The sequence below is a fragment of the Ctenocephalides felis genome, unplaced genomic scaffold (assembly GCF_003426905.1).
Source record: "Ctenocephalides felis isolate EL2017-DRISC unplaced genomic scaffold, ASM342690v1 CF-g0.4_SCAFFOLD_01886, whole genome shotgun sequence".
NCBI lineage: Eukaryota > Metazoa > Arthropoda > Insecta > Siphonaptera > Pulicidae > Ctenocephalides > Ctenocephalides felis.
In genome coordinates, this window is record NW_020538040.1 from 22,888,864 (window position 1) to 22,907,210 (window position 18,347).

The 18,347-nt window shown below is 28.7% G+C and overlaps 1 protein-coding gene across 1 annotated transcript in view; it reads left to right on the top strand.

The window, feature by feature from the left end:
- The window catches only part of LOC113374769, a 36,021-nt gene extending 21,332 nt beyond the window's left edge, over positions 1 to 14,689 (top strand). The window contains exons 6-11 of the mRNA XM_026614738.1: positions 19 to 348; positions 854 to 1,318; positions 6,551 to 6,724; positions 8,713 to 8,989; positions 13,445 to 13,557; positions 14,659 to 14,689. Of these exons, the coding sequence (XP_026470523.1) occupies positions 19 to 348; positions 854 to 1,318; positions 6,551 to 6,724; positions 8,713 to 8,989; positions 13,445 to 13,458 (1,260 nt within the window). The 3' untranslated portion in view covers positions 13,459 to 13,557; positions 14,659 to 14,689. The remainder of the gene's footprint in view (positions 1 to 18; positions 349 to 853; positions 1,319 to 6,550; positions 6,725 to 8,712; positions 8,990 to 13,444; positions 13,558 to 14,658) is intronic.
- The last annotated feature ends 3,658 nt before the right edge of the window (positions 14,690 to 18,347 follow it).

The window sequence follows — 18,347 nt, forward strand, 5'->3', positions numbered from 1 at the left end:
TGGCTCAACCAACCAAAGCTCAGCTTCAGGCTCAGCAGCAAACAAAAGCTCAGCTGCAAGCCCAACTCTCCCAGCAGACAAAGCTCAGCTTCAAGCTCAACTCGTCCAACATGCAAAATCACAAATGCTCACCCAGCAAGCGAAAGCCCAGCTTCAAGATCAGTTAGCAGCTCAAGCAAAAGCACATTGGCTGCACAGCAGTTGAAAGAGTCCAAAGCTCAGCCAAGTGCTGCCCAAATTTCAGTTGCCCAACAGGCTCAACAATTGGTGCAAGCTCATCAGAGTTTCCCGATGAGTATGAGGAACTACACGAGACCTCTCCAAGTGTCTTCCGTTGCGGGAAATCTGGTAAACCGGCTCCGGTTTACAGGCCGGCAGTTCCTGTTCCGGCATTCCAGGTAATAAAAAAGTTTACTAGAAAATATTATGTTGTGTCTCTTCATTAATTATGCATAATTGATTTCTTCAACTTTTTTAATGAAAAACTCAAAGTATTAAAAAATAAAAGCTTTGTGGGTAACTCTGCAGGTCCATATGCACACGAAGACTTAAAAAATATATTATGAATTTCTAAAGGCTTTCACAATGTTAATGATCAACATGTGTTCAAACATTTTACTTGTATTCATTTATTTAAATATTTCTAAAATCGCTTCAAAATATATTAATTTGTTATTGTAATAGTGAGTTTTGAAAACTGAATTGTAATTCCTTTTTATATTTTTTTTGTTTAAATTAGTATATTTTAAAAATAAAGTCTATTTACTTTGAAATATACTTTTATCCATATTTATTTTTATTATAATATTAATGTTACGTAGCTTTATTTCTACTATTATTATATATTATATAGGCGATGCCCGAAGCAGTATCTCGCATATCAACCGGTCCAACAGTCTTAGTCGACAACAGCCTCGAGAACCAAGTCAAAAACTCCATAATTCCTGCAAACCATCGTCCAATCGATCCAATGCAAGAACCTTTACCATCTCGGCCACCAGTCAAATGGGTTTCAAGCTCTCGCCCAATATTGGTGACCCCGGAACCAACGTCCTTAAGTGGTCCTGCTTTATCCAAATTGGAGATCAAACCCGAACTTTTGGCGAATGGTACTCATCTCATGGGTCATAGTGTTGAAGATTTGGCTGCTGCTACAAATATTTCGGTGGAGACGATACAAGCAGCAATTTTGTTGAGGCAACAGCAATTAATGAATCAACATAAAGTAGCAATTTCTACGAGGAGGCCGATAACTACTACGAGTACGACGACTTTTAGACCGATTGTCTTGCCATCACAAAAAATCGCACATAAACAGGTATTTTAAATATATTAATAATTATACCAATATTTTTTTATTTTTTTTTTATTCTAAGTTCTTATTAATAAATGTTTAGTGTGAGGCTTACGTTGCAATTATTTATGTTTCAAGTTTGTTTTTGCTAGAAAATCCGAAATACTAACTTTGTATTCTTCTACGTGAGATATTTCGAATCATTTAATGCCAATATTGAAAAAAATAAGTGTATGAGAGCCAGAATTTGAACTTTTGTCAACGTTTTCTCAAAAATGGATGCAAGGATTTTATAACTTTGAAAGTCATTGATGAAATTCGACAATGACTAGCTTTGATTAGTTTGGCAACACGATCGTCCGAACCGTTTTTTGAGAATTAGCAGATATGTTCAAAAGTTTTTGTTCACGTTTTAGCCGAAATTCCAGAACCAAATTTAGAAATTCAAAAAAATTTCAAAAGATATCACGTTGTGGTCGTCTGACTCGATTTTTTGTAATTAATTGCTGAATTTATTTTTACGATTTTGATATGGATGATGGAGGTTGGAAATTTTAATTATCTATATTTTAAAATTTATAGTAAATGAAATGAACTCTTTGTGAAATATAGACAAAAACTTGACAATTTTTTAACGACACTCGAACAATTACGTGATCCTTGAATATTATGATGTAACTAATTCCAACCAACTATAAAGACAATTTTTTTATTTATGTAACAATCAGAATAAAGTACGTAATTCTATGAGCTACATTAAGAACATAATCTAAACAAATCTATAATGTAAAGTAAAGGAAAAAAAGAAATAAAAATAAATAACTAACTATAATAATAATAATAACATAAATAGAAATAATAATAATGAAATTATTAAAAGAAAAAATAAATCAATGAATAAAAAAATATAATAATAATAATAAATATAATAATAGAATAGAAAACTGTTCCATTGATCAGTTAACTAATTAATATAAATCATATGGAAATTTCCTCTTCATATAAAGACAATATGATAGAAATGTATTTTATTTCTGATCACTGCTTATAGTAAATCACTAAACGTTGTTCCTATTACTATCCAATGTATTTAATTTTCTTAATCAATATCTCTTACTTAATGTTACAGAAAATAATAAATAAAAAATGGATCGCGTGCTTAATAAGTTCATCAGCAACGCAACTGGTTTCGGCAGCAATCGATTATAAATGAATATGATTTAGAAAAACCTAAAAACACTATGACACAACCTATATTTCTAAAATGCTAAACTACTACGTACAGAAATAATTACAAACAAAAACTCAAATTCTTAATAAAATAATTACCATGTGATCATTCAATGTTCTTCATTCATAATTTCTCTTATTGCGCAAATACAAATGCAAATCGACTGATCAAAGCCATACGTTAAAGTCAACTTCGAAAGATTTCTAATATTGATTTTAAGTAGTATATAGAAACAATAACTAATTAATCATAATCGTTATGCAATTTGTTGGTATACATGAAAAGTAAATGTTGTATTGCGAAAGTTACACCATTCGATGGTTTAATTGAATCGTCGTTACGTCTGTATAGAAACAGTTATTCAATAATGAGTAATTTGACTTCCGTTCTTTTGTATTTTAATTTATTGTCTACCATAAAAAAAATCATGAAGATGACATTCAATATTATAATTCAATGAGTTGCTTGCTTTATAATTAACTTCACTATAAGTAAACTGTAAGGAATAGTTTGTTAATGACATGGAATTCTATAGACATTTCTAGATGTAAGTGGCGTTTTTCCTCAAGTTGCATTAACTTTTAGATTTCTGTATGTAATTAACATAATTAATAAGACATTTTGATAATACAATTTTGACGTTTTAACGTGGCATTACTCCAAACTTCAATGATTTTTTCTAATTAAATCACTTTTTGTAGCTCCATAATATTTTGGAACAATCGTTAAGACAATTAACTATATATACAATTTTTTTAATTACAATATCTATTACAACTGCTAAATAATATAACATCTGGTAACGTAAGTGAATAATAACATACATATAAACTAGTGGGGGCATCGTGTCTTAAGGCAAATTGCTGGAACTTCCTGTACCAAAAAAAAATTTTTTTTAAAAGATTAACATTTTTAAAAAAAAAATTACTTTGAAAAAATTAGATTTATGAGAAACTATAAATTTTTGACAAAAATTTACTTTTTTTGAAAATAAGATTTTTTGAAAAAATGTTTTGATAATTTTGAAATATTTTGGAAATTTTGAACTTTTTATCAGAGAAATCGTACTGCTTTAACTACATAGAGACAAAATATCGAAGCGCATAAGCGCCGCGTCGCCGTCTAACGGATAAACATTGGTACGGAACCCATAGGAATGTAAATAAAATTTATACTTATTCTTAAAAAAATTTCTATAAAATATCTGATGATTTGATTTACATATGCCTAATGATCATTTTTGATCGCCAAATGGCGTTTTTTCAACTTTTTGACTAGATCTCCGAAACCGATCAATTATTCATCTTATCAATACAAGTAAAATGTTTTTTGATTTATTAAAATCGGACGCTCCGTTATCTTAAAAACTGAGTTACCATTTTTGGCAATTTTACCCCGTATCTTCGGAACGGATAGACCTGCCTTCGCCAAAAACTAATCAGCAGTCAAGTAGTTTAGATATAAAACCTAACTTTAAAAACGCACAAACATCCAAAAAAGAATTTTGTCTTAACTGCATCTTTCTGATGCGTCATGATAACACGTACGTGAACTTAGGTTGTACATTTAAAACGCCTGATGATTGCGCAGCAAATACATAGCATTTAGACAGTTTTTACTACCAACATATATGAAAAAAAGCACCAAAACATAGTGTTGCCATAACAACGTGAGAATTGGTTTTATATTGGTTCCTTAATTTGAGAAAAAGTCACCTAAATTATAACTCGGTAGTAATTATAAGTCGTAAGTTATCGATTTGAAATTATAAATTTTGAAGAATACAACAGTATTATTAGATTTGTGTATAATATTTATGTAAAAAGTTCGACAAATTTTGTTAGCAGTTTGTTAAATGTAGGGATCACTCGAATAATAACATCCAGGACCTTGATCAATATTAGGGTTTGTCGGTTTTCAAAAACCGGTTTTAAAAAACGGTTTTTTGGCGAAAATTATGAAATTCGAAAACCGGTTTTTTAGTGAAAAAAGTCGGTTTTCACTGTATAAATAGAAAATGGCAAATATAGCCAAATATAAAAGATAGATGAAAGCGTTTTGATTCTTGAAATCATATCGCTTCAATAGATTTGATATCTTATCAGTCTGCAATGGTTTCCAGAAAGGTTTTGTATATAATAATTTAGATTTTTATAACAATGTATATATTAAATGAAATCAGTGTGACTTTTTCTTAAAGAAGTAACTTTCACTACTAAAGTTAAAAAAAAACGAGTTTTAAACTCTTGAAGCTACAAATAAAAGAACAAAAACTTAGAATTATTATATCAGGCTTTAAAAAACAATTAAGCATAATTTGGTCGCAAGTATGAGAGTATTTTCTATTTCAGAAAATTTAGTGGTAAACAAAGGACACGTCTAAGTAGCATTTCGATAGACGTTCTCAGTTTTTTGAAATCATATTTTATTAAACAAAAAAAAACAATTCGAATGTTTAAAATTAATTAATTAAAATTGCTTGGAACAGACAATATCCGAATTTAATATTTTTTTATTTTTTTTATTTGATGCATGTTTTTTATTTAAAAATGTATTATTTTTGTTATTCGAAAACTTTCCTTTCACTATCATAAAAATATTTTCATTTTTATATATATATATATATATATATATGTATATATATATATATATATATATATATATATATATACGAGGTGTGTTCAAAAAGTACCCGGAATTACTAATAATTAAATTTCGCGGGTCTGGAGTGTCTGATTGTCAAAATTTTTTTTATTGTGTTGGTATACATGCCCCTAAAGTATGATGAAATTTTCAGCTATATTCACTGTTTACTTTGTCTGTGGTAGTCGCTAAGGTTCGACGTGTTTTTCTGAGCTCGGCGATTTTTACAATGGAAGAATTGAAAAGTCAAAGAATTTGTATTAAATTTTGCGTAAAAAATGAAATAAAGTGTTGCAAAGTGCAAAAATTCACCAGATATGGCTCCGTGTGACTTTTTCCTATTCCCAAAGTTGAAGAGACCCATGAAAGGACGGCGGTTTTCCTCGATTGAAGAAAATCGCTGAGAGTGCTCAAGGACATATCAAAAAGTGAATATCAAGGGTGCTTCAAAAATTGGAAAAAACTCTGGCATAAGTGTATTATATCTGGGGGGAACTACTTTGAAGGGGACCACATTAATGTAGACGAATAAATAAATATTTTTTTGAAAAAACGAAAATTCCGGGTACTTTTTGAACAGACCTCGTATATATATATATATATATATATATATATATATATATATATAAATGATGCATGAATAACGAATTAAAATTGAAATAATTTTGTTTACTATCCATAAAATTGAACAAAAAATAAATTCAGTCAAATACTGCTCTAAATCACACCTTTGCGGATAAATTACAGAATATTCGAGCAAAAATTTATTTTCAATATAAAATTCGCAGACCGGCTAAAACCGGTTTTTTAGTCAAATTAAAATTCGAAAACCGGTTTTCTGAAATGTCAGTTTTTGTATAAACCTTAATCAATATACATGCGAAACAGTACGGTATGGCAAACTCTGTACTGATCTACCCATAGATGTAATTAGAACCTTTCTTTATTTTGCTAAATACTGATATGGGATCGTTTAAGTATTATGTAAGCAGATTTATTACAATTATTTATCCCCCCATCCCCCTTGTCAGCAAAAGTAAGCAAAGCTCTTATCCCCTACCCCCATGCTTACGTAAACATTTTGCAATTAATGTAAAAAAATAAAAATACTACCTATGACGTAATCATTATCCAGACTCCCCTGCCCCCCATGTCAACCCAAAATAAGCAAATCAACAACCCACCCGCCCCCCTATAGTGCTTACGTAATACTTGAACGGCCCCTATGTGATGTGATTTTTTTTAATATGGTCAAAACTATCCCATTTTTGTCGAAAAAATACAATACACTGTTTTCTAATAAATACTTTCAATAATTGTATATTATTATATACTATATATTTATTTTAGTATATTAATTAATGTATTTGCTTATAAAGCAGGTGTCGGCAACTAACAAAGTGATGAATGCACCACGTGAATATTATCCAGTTGGTTACGAGAAGAACTTCGACGACAATTTCGCGTCGAGAGTTGAGCTGCCTGAAACCAGCTTCTACTGCGGTGACCAGAAGCACTTTCCTGGACTATACGCCGACGAAGACCTCGGTTGCATGGTGAGTAATATCGAAGAAAATTTATTGACATTTTTGTAATAAAAGCATAAACTATATTAGTCCAGGCGCTATAGGACATAATATGAGGACCACCCAGCTTTCTTCCATTTTTTTTTTACCGGATATTTCAAATAAAATGAAAACTCATGTTGCCAGTTTTTTTCCTGTACCTGCCTTTTTTCTTTACTGATATACTCGATTAATGGCAAACAATTAACTTTATTATAAACTATTTGAATTTATTTATTCTCAAAATAAAAATTAATTGCTTATGAGCTTCGGCTTATTTCATATTTTCTTCAGGCTTGCTCGTAGGCAAGTGGGTAGAACGACTGGACTTGAATCAGAGGTCCAGGGTTTGATTCCACTTCGAGCAGCCTATTGTCAAGCAGTAGTGACAACAATTTTCACTTGGAAATATAGATAGCAATATGTTTTCAAGTGAAAGTAGTGAAAATTGTAGTAATAATATATCATACAGAGATGTGACAACTGTTTGGGTTGCCGTCTGTCGAACAGAGTAGTATTAAGTCAAAACAGCTCAACAGCTTATAGGACTGTTAAGTTATCATTGCTGTTCAAAAAAATTTTTATTTTTTGTAATATGCTGCTTTTTGGAATATGTACTAACAAACGTGGTTTTAGTTTTTTGACCAAGTCGTACGTTTTTTTCAAAATCACAACTTCTTAATGGTAATATGTCATACGTTTTGCGTTTTTTAAAATCACAACTTTTTGATTGTAATTGTAGAAACTTTGTTCTAACAACTTGGTCAAATACCGGTCATAGTCAATCAATGTTTCTTAAGGGGGGAAGTCCATATAACATTTTCAAAAAATTGTATTTTTTTTTAGATAATCTGCAAGTATACTATGTTGAGCGTATATTGACGAATCGAGAAAAAAAATTTTTTTATATTAACAAAGTTATAGCTACCAATCTTCTTAATTATAAGTACATATAATATAAAGGGTTTTTCATGGTTTTAAAATCATGCTGTAAAAATAGATGACTAATTTGATTTTTTTATATTATTATTATTATTCATTTTTGATTCATATACAAATTCAAAAATAACTTGATTCATGCAGAAGAAATTATAAGACATTATCAAATTATTAATTTTATTTGTTTTTGTCTAATTTTTTCAATGCACTGGTTAAAAGTTTCAAATGTTTTATGAAAAGCTGGCTTTGAGCAGAGGGCATATTACTTTGTGGGATTTATGTTATTAAAAAAAAGTGAGCAGATAGTAATATTTGTAATTATTGTAAGTTGTAGCAATTCTTTCAATAATTTACCAAATTCATAAGAATTTACCAAATGTTCTTTTGTACGTTATTGAGTATGTATTGGAGATACTGTTCTATTAATTTAAATAAATAAATACGAGGTACATGAATATTTAGTTGAATTTTGTTAACTTACCGTAGGGTGAGTTATAGTAATCGCAAAAAAAACGAAAATGAAAATTTGTATATATCTTTACGTTTCAGAAGTTTCTGAACATTTTGGCATGCTTATAATAATAAGTACAAATTGTATATATTAGGTTGTCAAATATCTCCCTTCCGCCTTTTTGTATTATAAACCAATAGCAAAAAAGCGGAAGGGAGATATTTGACAACCTAATATTTGTATGGGTTCCGATATTTCGACTTCAAATCAGCTATGCAGCGCGATTGCTGAAAACAAATGTTCAAAATTTGAAAAAAATAAAAAATAAAATTTTTTCAAAAATTTCAAAATTTCTCAAGAAACTAATTTTTCCAAAGTTTTGCAAAGTTTTTTTAAATAATTTAGTTTTTTGTACGGGAAGTTCTAGCAAATTGCCTTAAGGCACGATGCCATGCACCACTAGTTTATGTTTTCAATTTGGCAAGTTAGACGACTTTGATAAAATGTACTTAAAACTTTGTTAACCAAAAAGAACCGCTTGCACATTTCTTTACATCAATAAATGTTTAAACTTGTCTTTTCTTACCAGGTGTTCCATGTTTGTGCTTTGACCGACGATGGACTCATCATGAAATCCTTCCTGTGTCCTGAATCAACCTTATTCGATCAGACTATTCTGAAATGCAACTGGTGGTTCTATGTCGATTGCAAGAGTTCCAAACGATTATACGATTCGAATATACCAATAAGTAAAAGCTATCAGCTTATGAAAGCTTTGACTTTCTTTTCGAGTTATAAGAAGGATCAAGGACAAAAAGCCGAAGGACAATTTTCACCAGAGGATATAGCTAAGGAATTAATAAATGGTAGGATTGCTAACGTCGAATCGTAGAAATAGAGGTTTTTAGAATTCAATTTTTAAATGTTTTGGTTGATCCAAGATTATTTTTGATAATTTGTGAACAAATCTATCTGTGTGTTGTTTGTGTCGATATTTCTTTTGGGGATTATTTTACACAGGTCTATCGATTAACTTGACAAACACTTTTTCTTGACAATAAACGTGTATCATTATATTTATACAAAATATAATTTCATTGACCAATAATTCTGCAAGTGGACCGATATGCTAAAAAAATTTGATAAAAATTATTCAAAACTACTTAAAAATTTTGAAGTATTTATCTCATCACCGGTCGACCTGTGTAAATTATCATATATATGGAATCTTAATTTGTTTTGCTTCTTAAGACAAATAAATTTTTCTATATCTAAATTTGACACAGGTAATAAAATTTAATAGTTTGCCAAGAAAGTAATTTCGGTTTTTATGTGTGGAAACTAAAAATACTTTTTTTCCATCTAATATTTTCGGGTTTCTTCCAAAATTATTAAACGGGGACACATTATAATTTATAGTTTATTATAGGTTGTGAAATTAAAAAAATATATTTAATTTAAAAAAAAATCGAATATTTATCAGTTACGATTTATTATAAATTGATTGTAAATGTTATATATATATATTTATTGAAAATAATTTTACATAATAAAAATGATAAATAATCGATTTTTTATGTATTCTTTGCGATTATTTAGCAATAATACCGATGCTGCAGTACTTAGTTTTTTATTAGATTAATTTTATAATTTTACTTTGGCAATATCTAAAATATGGTTAAATATTGACAGAGTAAAATTGCAACTGTTTATAATAAATTTAGAACTAATGCAATGTTATAAATCATAAATTAAATATTTATAGCCTCGCTATTTATGATCAAAAACGTGAGGAGATTTTCAAATGACAACTTTAGCAATTATTTAGAAATAGTTGAATTTCACAGAAAATTTGTATATATGATTTTTTTTTTAAAATACCGATTATCAAAATTTTTTGGATTTTTTTTTTCACATCGGTGTTATTCTATATCGCAAAGTGTAATGCATGTCTGCATTTAGTTTAAATATACGTTTGCATGTTTTTACCTAGTAATTTCTTGTCTTTTTCTAAACGAATTTATTCTTATAAATCTGTAATGAATATGTCATGTTTTGTGTGTTGTGAATATTACTTAAGTTAAAGTATAATTTAATTATGTCAGTAAAGCCATGTATTACAATTAATACTCGTTTTATATAGGTATTTATTTATTACTTAGCATAATATAATATAGTTAAATATAATAATAATAAAATTGAACACAGATTAATTTTATAAATTTTCAAGAGAAATAATTTCTATAAAGTAATATACAGATTGGCGGTTAAGCAAAATTTAATTAAATAATGCAAAAATTAGCAGATAATGAGTCAATCAATACATTTGATATCAATAATCGATTAAAAATATCTGAGTTATTAATTCTATGGCATTTGTCCAAATTTTTTTGATTATCTCTTCCAGTAACAACATACCTCACAATAAATTATTTTATTGCAATAGTTTTGTGTATAAAGTTGTGTGTTTCTTTTCAAATATAATTTGAAAAACATAGGTATAAAGAAATATAAAATATTTGAATATCTGTACAGATACGTAATAACTTAACTAACAGTAATTTAATTTAGTTGTATAACATTGCAGAATTATAAAAATTTAAATCTTGTGCGAAGATTAATGTTTATAATTTCTTTACGTGTACTGTCATTTGTATATATATTTTATTTATCTGAATTGAATTTTTAAGATGCCGTTTCAAAATTTTTCAATTATATATAGTTGTATAAATCGTTTTGTAAGTAGGCAATGTATCTAATAATTTAGCCATAATGAATAGTAATATATGTATTTATCAACTCTTCAGCGATCCTAATGAACTTTTTCGCAAAATATCAGTGAATTACTTGACAAAATTCGATAGTTTCATTTTAAATGATTTTACAATACCTTTTATTTACCAGGATAAACTATTAGAGATTTATTTTTCCCGAAAAGGTTTATTGTGACGAGACTGTCATATGTGTTTAGAGTAAGATACGGGTACGGAACGAATGGATATTAATTTTAAGCTTTTGTAATTTATTACATTAAGGTATGTTTATATCAAACTTGGAATAGATATTTATAGAAAATAGTTGGTTTTGTTTTATTTATTTGCTGAAGAATTACAATTTTTGAGAGAACTAAAGCATCCGATTTGAATGATTCAAAAAACTTTCTTCTTATTTTGTTAAATTAATTGCTTTTGGAAAAAAAAATCGTTTAAATTTTTTTTTCCAAAAAATTTTTTTTTGTATATCAAAAATAATTCAATTTAAATTTTAAATCTGGCCGAAGTTCTAAAGCTCATTTACGTACTTTAAATAAATTCAACTTTGTGATTCAGTTTATATAATTCTTATAAATAAATATTAGACAATGTAACATGATTTATAATAATCTATTTAAAAAAAAATTAATATTTCTTGAACGGAAAGTTCCAGCAATTTGCCTTAAGGCACGATGCTATACACCACTAGTTAAAATTTTTTTGGTGATTTAATAAATCCTTGTATGATGATATCCTGGTCTGGTCTTTTTTTCTATATACGTCTTACAATCTTTGATGCTCCTCTGTGCAAATTAAACAATCAATCTTATTTCTACATTCTGTTGCTCTATGTCCATAGGCCTGATATTTAAAGCATCTTAAAATATTTAGGTCTTTGACAATATGAGCCATTTTCCAACCTAATTGTAAGTGTGTTATTTTCTATTAGCTTAGACTATGTTTCTCCGGATGTTTCTATGTATGTAATCTATTTTTGTGTTCTTTTCGAATGCCTTTGGTGAATGTCTTAATAAACATACTAAAATATTAGATGCCATCGAAAGGTAGTTTTAGTTATGAAAATATTAGAAGCCATCGAAAGGTAGTTTTAGTTATGAAAATATTAGAAGCCATCGAAAAGTAGTTTCAGTTATGAAAATATATCTGTTTAAATTACATAAATAGGCGCGATTTATTAATATATTGATTTTTATTAAGCTGATTTATTTATTTACTTGAATATTTATTTGAAAGGTTCGCGCAATTATCCTTAAGGCATAATGCCACTCACTCCTAGAAATTAAGAATCAATATTATATTTTTATCATTTGTCGATTTAGCTCTGACATAAACAAATGTAATTTATTTATTTGTCATTTTTTATTTTAAGCAATCAAGTAACCATGGTAAATATTAAACAAATGAGTTCGCAATACATTTTTCGGCGAAAACGTTCGTAGATATTTTTCAACAATTTTTTAAACGATTTTTCCAAAGATTATTGCATCGCAACGTTACTAATTTCATAAAAACATTAAAGGACAAAGATTGCTTTATTGACGTGTAAATTCTTTATAAAAATTTTCGGATTTCAAAATTTTGAGGTTTTGGCTCCAGAATCGAGGATTTGAGAAGGTTGACACGGGACATAAATTGGAGCTGGTTAACGAATTTCAAAGTTTTTGAAATTTGACTTCAGAATCCAAGATTCAACTAAGCCATTCTCCAACCTAAGGGTAAATTATTTTCTGTTAGCTTAGAGTATGTTTCTCCCGATGTTTTTATGTATGTAATCCATTTTTGTGTTTTTTTCCTTTGGTGAATCATTTTTAGTTGATCCGACTCGTTTGTTATGTCTTATAAATAAACATACTGAAATATTAGAAGCCGTCGAAAAGTAGTTTTAGTTATGAAAATATATTTAGGCGCGAATTCGTTTTTCAATTATGTATAATAATTAAACAACTCTTTGAAAATAACTATGTTTGTACTAATTATTCAAATTGGATAGCCTGCAATAGTTTTTCACATTATAATGATCTACACCAACTCGGTATACTTATTAATATATTAATTTTCAATTGATTAAGCTGATTGATTTATTTACCCATGTTAAAAGGTTTGCGCAAATATCCTTAAGGCATAATGCCACTCACACCTATAAATTATAATTTTTGTTACATTACATTTGTTTATGTCAGAGCTAAATCGACAAATGATAATAATAGGATATCGATTATTATAATATCGATTATTATATAAAGAATCGATATTATATTTTTATCATTTGTCGATTTAGCTCCGACATAAACAAATGTTGTCATTTATTTATTTTAAGCAATCAAGTTTTAAGCAATAAAAATTAAACAAATGAATGAGTTCGCAATAATTTTTCGACAAAAAAGTTCGTAGGTATTGTTGAACAATTTTCGAATCGTTTTTTTCAAAGATTATTACGTCGCAACGTTTCTAATTTCATAAAAACGTAAAAGGACAAAGATTGCTTTATTGACGTGTAAATTCCTAATAAAAATTTTCGGATTTCAAAAATTTTGATTTTTGATCTAGAATCCAGGATTTGAGAAGATTGACCCTGGACTTCAATTGGAGCTGGTTATTATTTGGAACCCGTTAAGAATATTGAAAGATGAAAACCTCATTGATCTTAGTAATATGTCTAGGTGCGTATATAATATATTTAAAAATATTTTGCATGATAAAGTATTTTAATTAATTATCTTAATATTTATGTTGTTCTCAAATTATATGGATATACTTCAAAATGATATTGATATAATGATAATAATGGGTGGTACTGCCTTTCGTGAGCTGAGTTAAACTCTAACTCGTTTCTGGGAATAGTGTGAGCGATTTCCCGTTGCCATTTCGCACCGCAGTGCCCGAGATGGGCTTATTTTTAATTGGAAACATATTTTGATCTATATTTTCTTGTAATCTAAAATGGACATTGATACATAAAGTATAATAGCGTAATTTTAAATTTTTCATGTTTTGATTTTTTAGTTGGATTTATTCAATATTCATGAAGAATATGCATATGATTTACAGAAAATGTTGTAAATTTGAAATTAAAAAAAAAAAATCAGAATTTTCAAAGAAATTCAAGATTTCAAAAAAATTAAATTTTCGAATTCTCATAATTAAAAAAAAAATGAAAAATTAAAAAAAAATTCAATATTTAAAAAAAAATCGATGTTTCACAGAAATTTGAAAATATTTCGAAATTTTGAAAGAAATCGAATATTTTCAAAAAATTTCAAATCTAAAAATTTTTTTAAATTAAAAAAGTTTTTTTTAAAAAAAAATCCAAAAAATTTCATAATTATGAAATAAATGGTTTTTAATTAGATTTTTTGATAATTTAGAAATTATTTCATAATTATGAATTTTTTTGGATTCTTATAAACATAAATAGTTGTTTGCAGAATACGCTCGTCGCCCAATTTAATAAGCACTTATAAATTTACAGTATGTATTTATAATAAATAATCTATTTGAAATTATTCAAAACAAAAATTGACTATATTTTCATTTCTCGGATGTTTAATAACGGTATGGGAAGTTCCAGCAATTTGCCTAAAGGCACGATGCCATGCACCTCACTAGTAGTATTATTTGTGTTTAATTACGGTACGGGAAGGTCCAGCAATTTGTTTTAAAGATAGATCATGAAAATGTAGACAATGCCATATGCCACTATATAATAATTTGTATATAACTCTCCCTATATATATTTTATTTACCTGATTTATTGAACTCAGGGTGGGCATTGATCTGGCAACTGGAGGCCCGTTCTATCAAGAAGACCAGAGGCGTATTCTATCCTGATGGCATCACCCCAATTCGATCTTTGAAAACGAAGAGAAGGTAAATGTTTGGTATTAATAAATTTTTTGTAGCATATTGTATGTGCTCAAAGCCTTTTGGAAATAACTATCTTATGTGTATGAACTTTTGCGTTATAAGGAACAACTTTTACTCGACATCGTTCATGTTTCACCCTTATGATTTAAAACACTTGATTCTTAATGTTAAACTAAAATCAAAGGGAATTTAAATTATATATGTTTGTTTGTAATAGCTACATTTACAAAAATTTGGAAGTGTAAAATTAAATACATGCCGTTGAAAATGTTATTCTTCAGATAAATTATACGCGAGTGGATTATCATATAAAATCTTAAATTCTTATTTGCATTTGCATGCAAGAATAATTAACATACATAATTATGACAGAAATTATGAGTTTGAAAAACCAATTGCAAAAATTGTTTTTTGGAGAAAATGATGAAATTTGAAAACCGATTTTTTAGAAATAAATATCGGCTTTAATGAAACTTTTTGGAAATGACGAATGAAGCCTAAGTGTACCAGATAGCTATCTAATCTAGATATGTTGCAAAATAATGTTATAAGAAATATAATAATATTTTATATAAATATAAAAACATATGTTAATATAAATTTAGATATTTTTGCCATATGGCAATTTTAATAAAAAACACAAGTTTTTTCTTAATTACTTTTAAAACTAGAACTTCGACTTTTGGTTTTGATTATGATTTACATTTTTAATACACATTTTCTAATTGTTTGTAATTAGTATCCTACTCTATCTAATAATACTGTTTTTTTTAAACAATACATGGATATTGTAAAAATTTAAAAATATAATTTAAAATATTTGTATTATTGAAAACTTGTTTCGCTATCATAAAAACATTTACATTCTATGTAAAAATTAAGCATAAATAACGAATATTTTTTTTAAGTTACGTAATTATTGTCAACTATTATTTTTTTTATTAAAAACTGTTTTATTGTCAATAAAATTTAACAGTAAATAACTTAGTCAAAAAATGCTTTGGGTGGTTTTTTGTTCGAATCTGTAAAAATTACTAACCAAAAACCGATTTTCTAATATGTCGGCTTTTATATATCACACAAACCGTATTACGTAATATAATGAAAAAATATCTGTTATCTATTCTCTATACAAGCAGTTGTTTGAATTTGTAATTTGTATTAAATTAGTATTTTTTTTAGTGACATTGACAAGATTATGAAACCCAGAATTTGTAAACAGTCTCCACCACATGTAATAAAGTCATCCCAAACATATGATCCAGGGGAGAAAAACATTGGTAAATTTTATGATAAATTATAAATTAATGAATAATTTTGCATTTATATTTGTTTAAAAATAAATCATTATTTTAGGTGAAAATTCTGATTATACAATTCAAAAAGAAGACGATAATCCTATACTTGGGTTTAAATGTAACGTAGCTGATCACTTCAACTACCCTGCCATAATAATTAAACAACAACGGAAGGAGAAAGAAATGGCCAAAATGGCTGAAATGGCTCGTAATGAAACGGCCAAAATGGCTGAAATGGCTCGTAATGAAACGGCCAAAATGGCTGAAATGGCTCGTAATGAAACGGCTCGTAATGAAGCGGCGAAGGTGAACAAGACTACAAGTTCGCCTAAAAAAGTAAATTTAAAAGTGGCTGTCTCTCCTTCCAATGAAACAGTAAATATCAACAAAACTGATATTCTGCCTAAAGGAGTAAATAATACGGTAACGTTGAACGATACTGATAGCAGACCTAAAGGAGTAATTTTAAAAGGGGCCGGCACTCCTTTTAATAGAACGGTGAAGGTGAATAATACTAGTAGTTCCACTAAAGGAGCAAATTTAAAAGTGGCTGACACTACTTTTAATAAAACGGTAATGGTAAACGATACAGATAGCAGACCTAAAGGAGTAATTTTAAAAGGGGCCAGCACTACTTTTAATAAAACGGTGAAGGGGAACAACACGAATAATTTGCCTAAGGGAGAAAATTTAAAAGTAGCTGACACTCTTCCGAACAAAACAATAATAATAAACAAAGATTTAAATTATTCGCCTAAAGCGGATAATATAAGTATGACTGATACTCTTTATAACAAAACAAGTAAATTGAACAATGATCAGAGAGTTACTTCAGCTAAACCAGATCAAGAACAACTGGCTAATACTACTAGTACAACAGATCATTTGAACAAAGATCTTAGTGTTAGTTCAACTAAACTAGATAAAGAACAAATGGCTATTACTCCTCCTAGTGCTACAGATAATTTGAACCAAGATCTCGGTGTTACTGCAACTAAACCAGATAAAGAACAACCAGCTAATACTCGTCCTAACATAACTGATAAGTTTAACAATGATCAGAGTGTTACTTCAGCTAAACCAGATCAAGAACAACTGGCTAATACTACTAGTACAACAGATCATTTGAACAAAGATCTTGGTGTTACTTCAACTAAACTAGATAAAGAACAAATGAATATTACTCCTCCTAGTGCTACAGATAATTTGAACCAAGATCTCGGTGTTACTGCAACTAAACCAGATAAAGAACAACTAGCTAATGCTCGTCCTAACGTAACAGATAAGGTTAAGAATGATCAGAGTGTTACTTCAGCTAAACCAGATCAAGAACAACTGGCCAATACTACTAGTACAACAGATCATTTGAACAAAGATCTCAGTGTTAGTTCAATTAAACTAGATAAAGAACAAATGGCTATTACTCCTCCTAGTCCTACAATTAAGTTGAACAAAGATCTCAGTGTTAGTTCAACTACAGATGGTAATGAAATCTTAGCTACTACTCCTAAGAACAATGATCTCACTGTTGGCTTGCCAAAAGCAATTATGACTGACACTCCATCTAACAAAATGGATGATGTGGACTATCATTTGAATGCTGGTTTGCCTGAACCAAATAATGAAAATATATCTGTCACTGTTCCTCATGAATCAGAGATTTTGATTCTAGACATACCTGATATTATGCCTGAAACCGGTAATGAAAAAGTGGCCGATACTCCTTCTGAAGATAATGAACAAACGTCCGATACTGCTCCTCATGAATTAGATATTTTGAATGTAGATATTGATAACAATGATAGTTTACCAAAACCAGGTAATGAAAAATTGCCTGATACTCCTCCTCAAGATACAGAGAACCTAAACATAGATATAAATAATATACAGACTAAAGCAGATAATGCAGAAATGACCGTTATTTCTAATACTCCAGAGGTGCCGCACTTCAGTGACTATTCGCCTAAACTGATCAAAGATTGGAATGATGTACCTAAAGTAGATAACGTGACTGAATTAGAGGATCCACTAAGTGCAAAAATTTTTGATTTAACAATTAACAATAAGAGGTCTGTGTGTAGACTCTAATTTGGATGCTATCGATCTGAAAGAAGTCAATCAGAGTGAATCAGCAAAAGATGATGAGAGTAACCTACTTGTACCCGATCTTCGAGACGAGCGTATAAAATTTATAGAGAAAAGTAGAATGCACTCGATAGAGCTCGATAAATTTTTATCACAGTTATTTAAAACAAATGTATCTGTGCATAACAAAGAAACTCATTCTA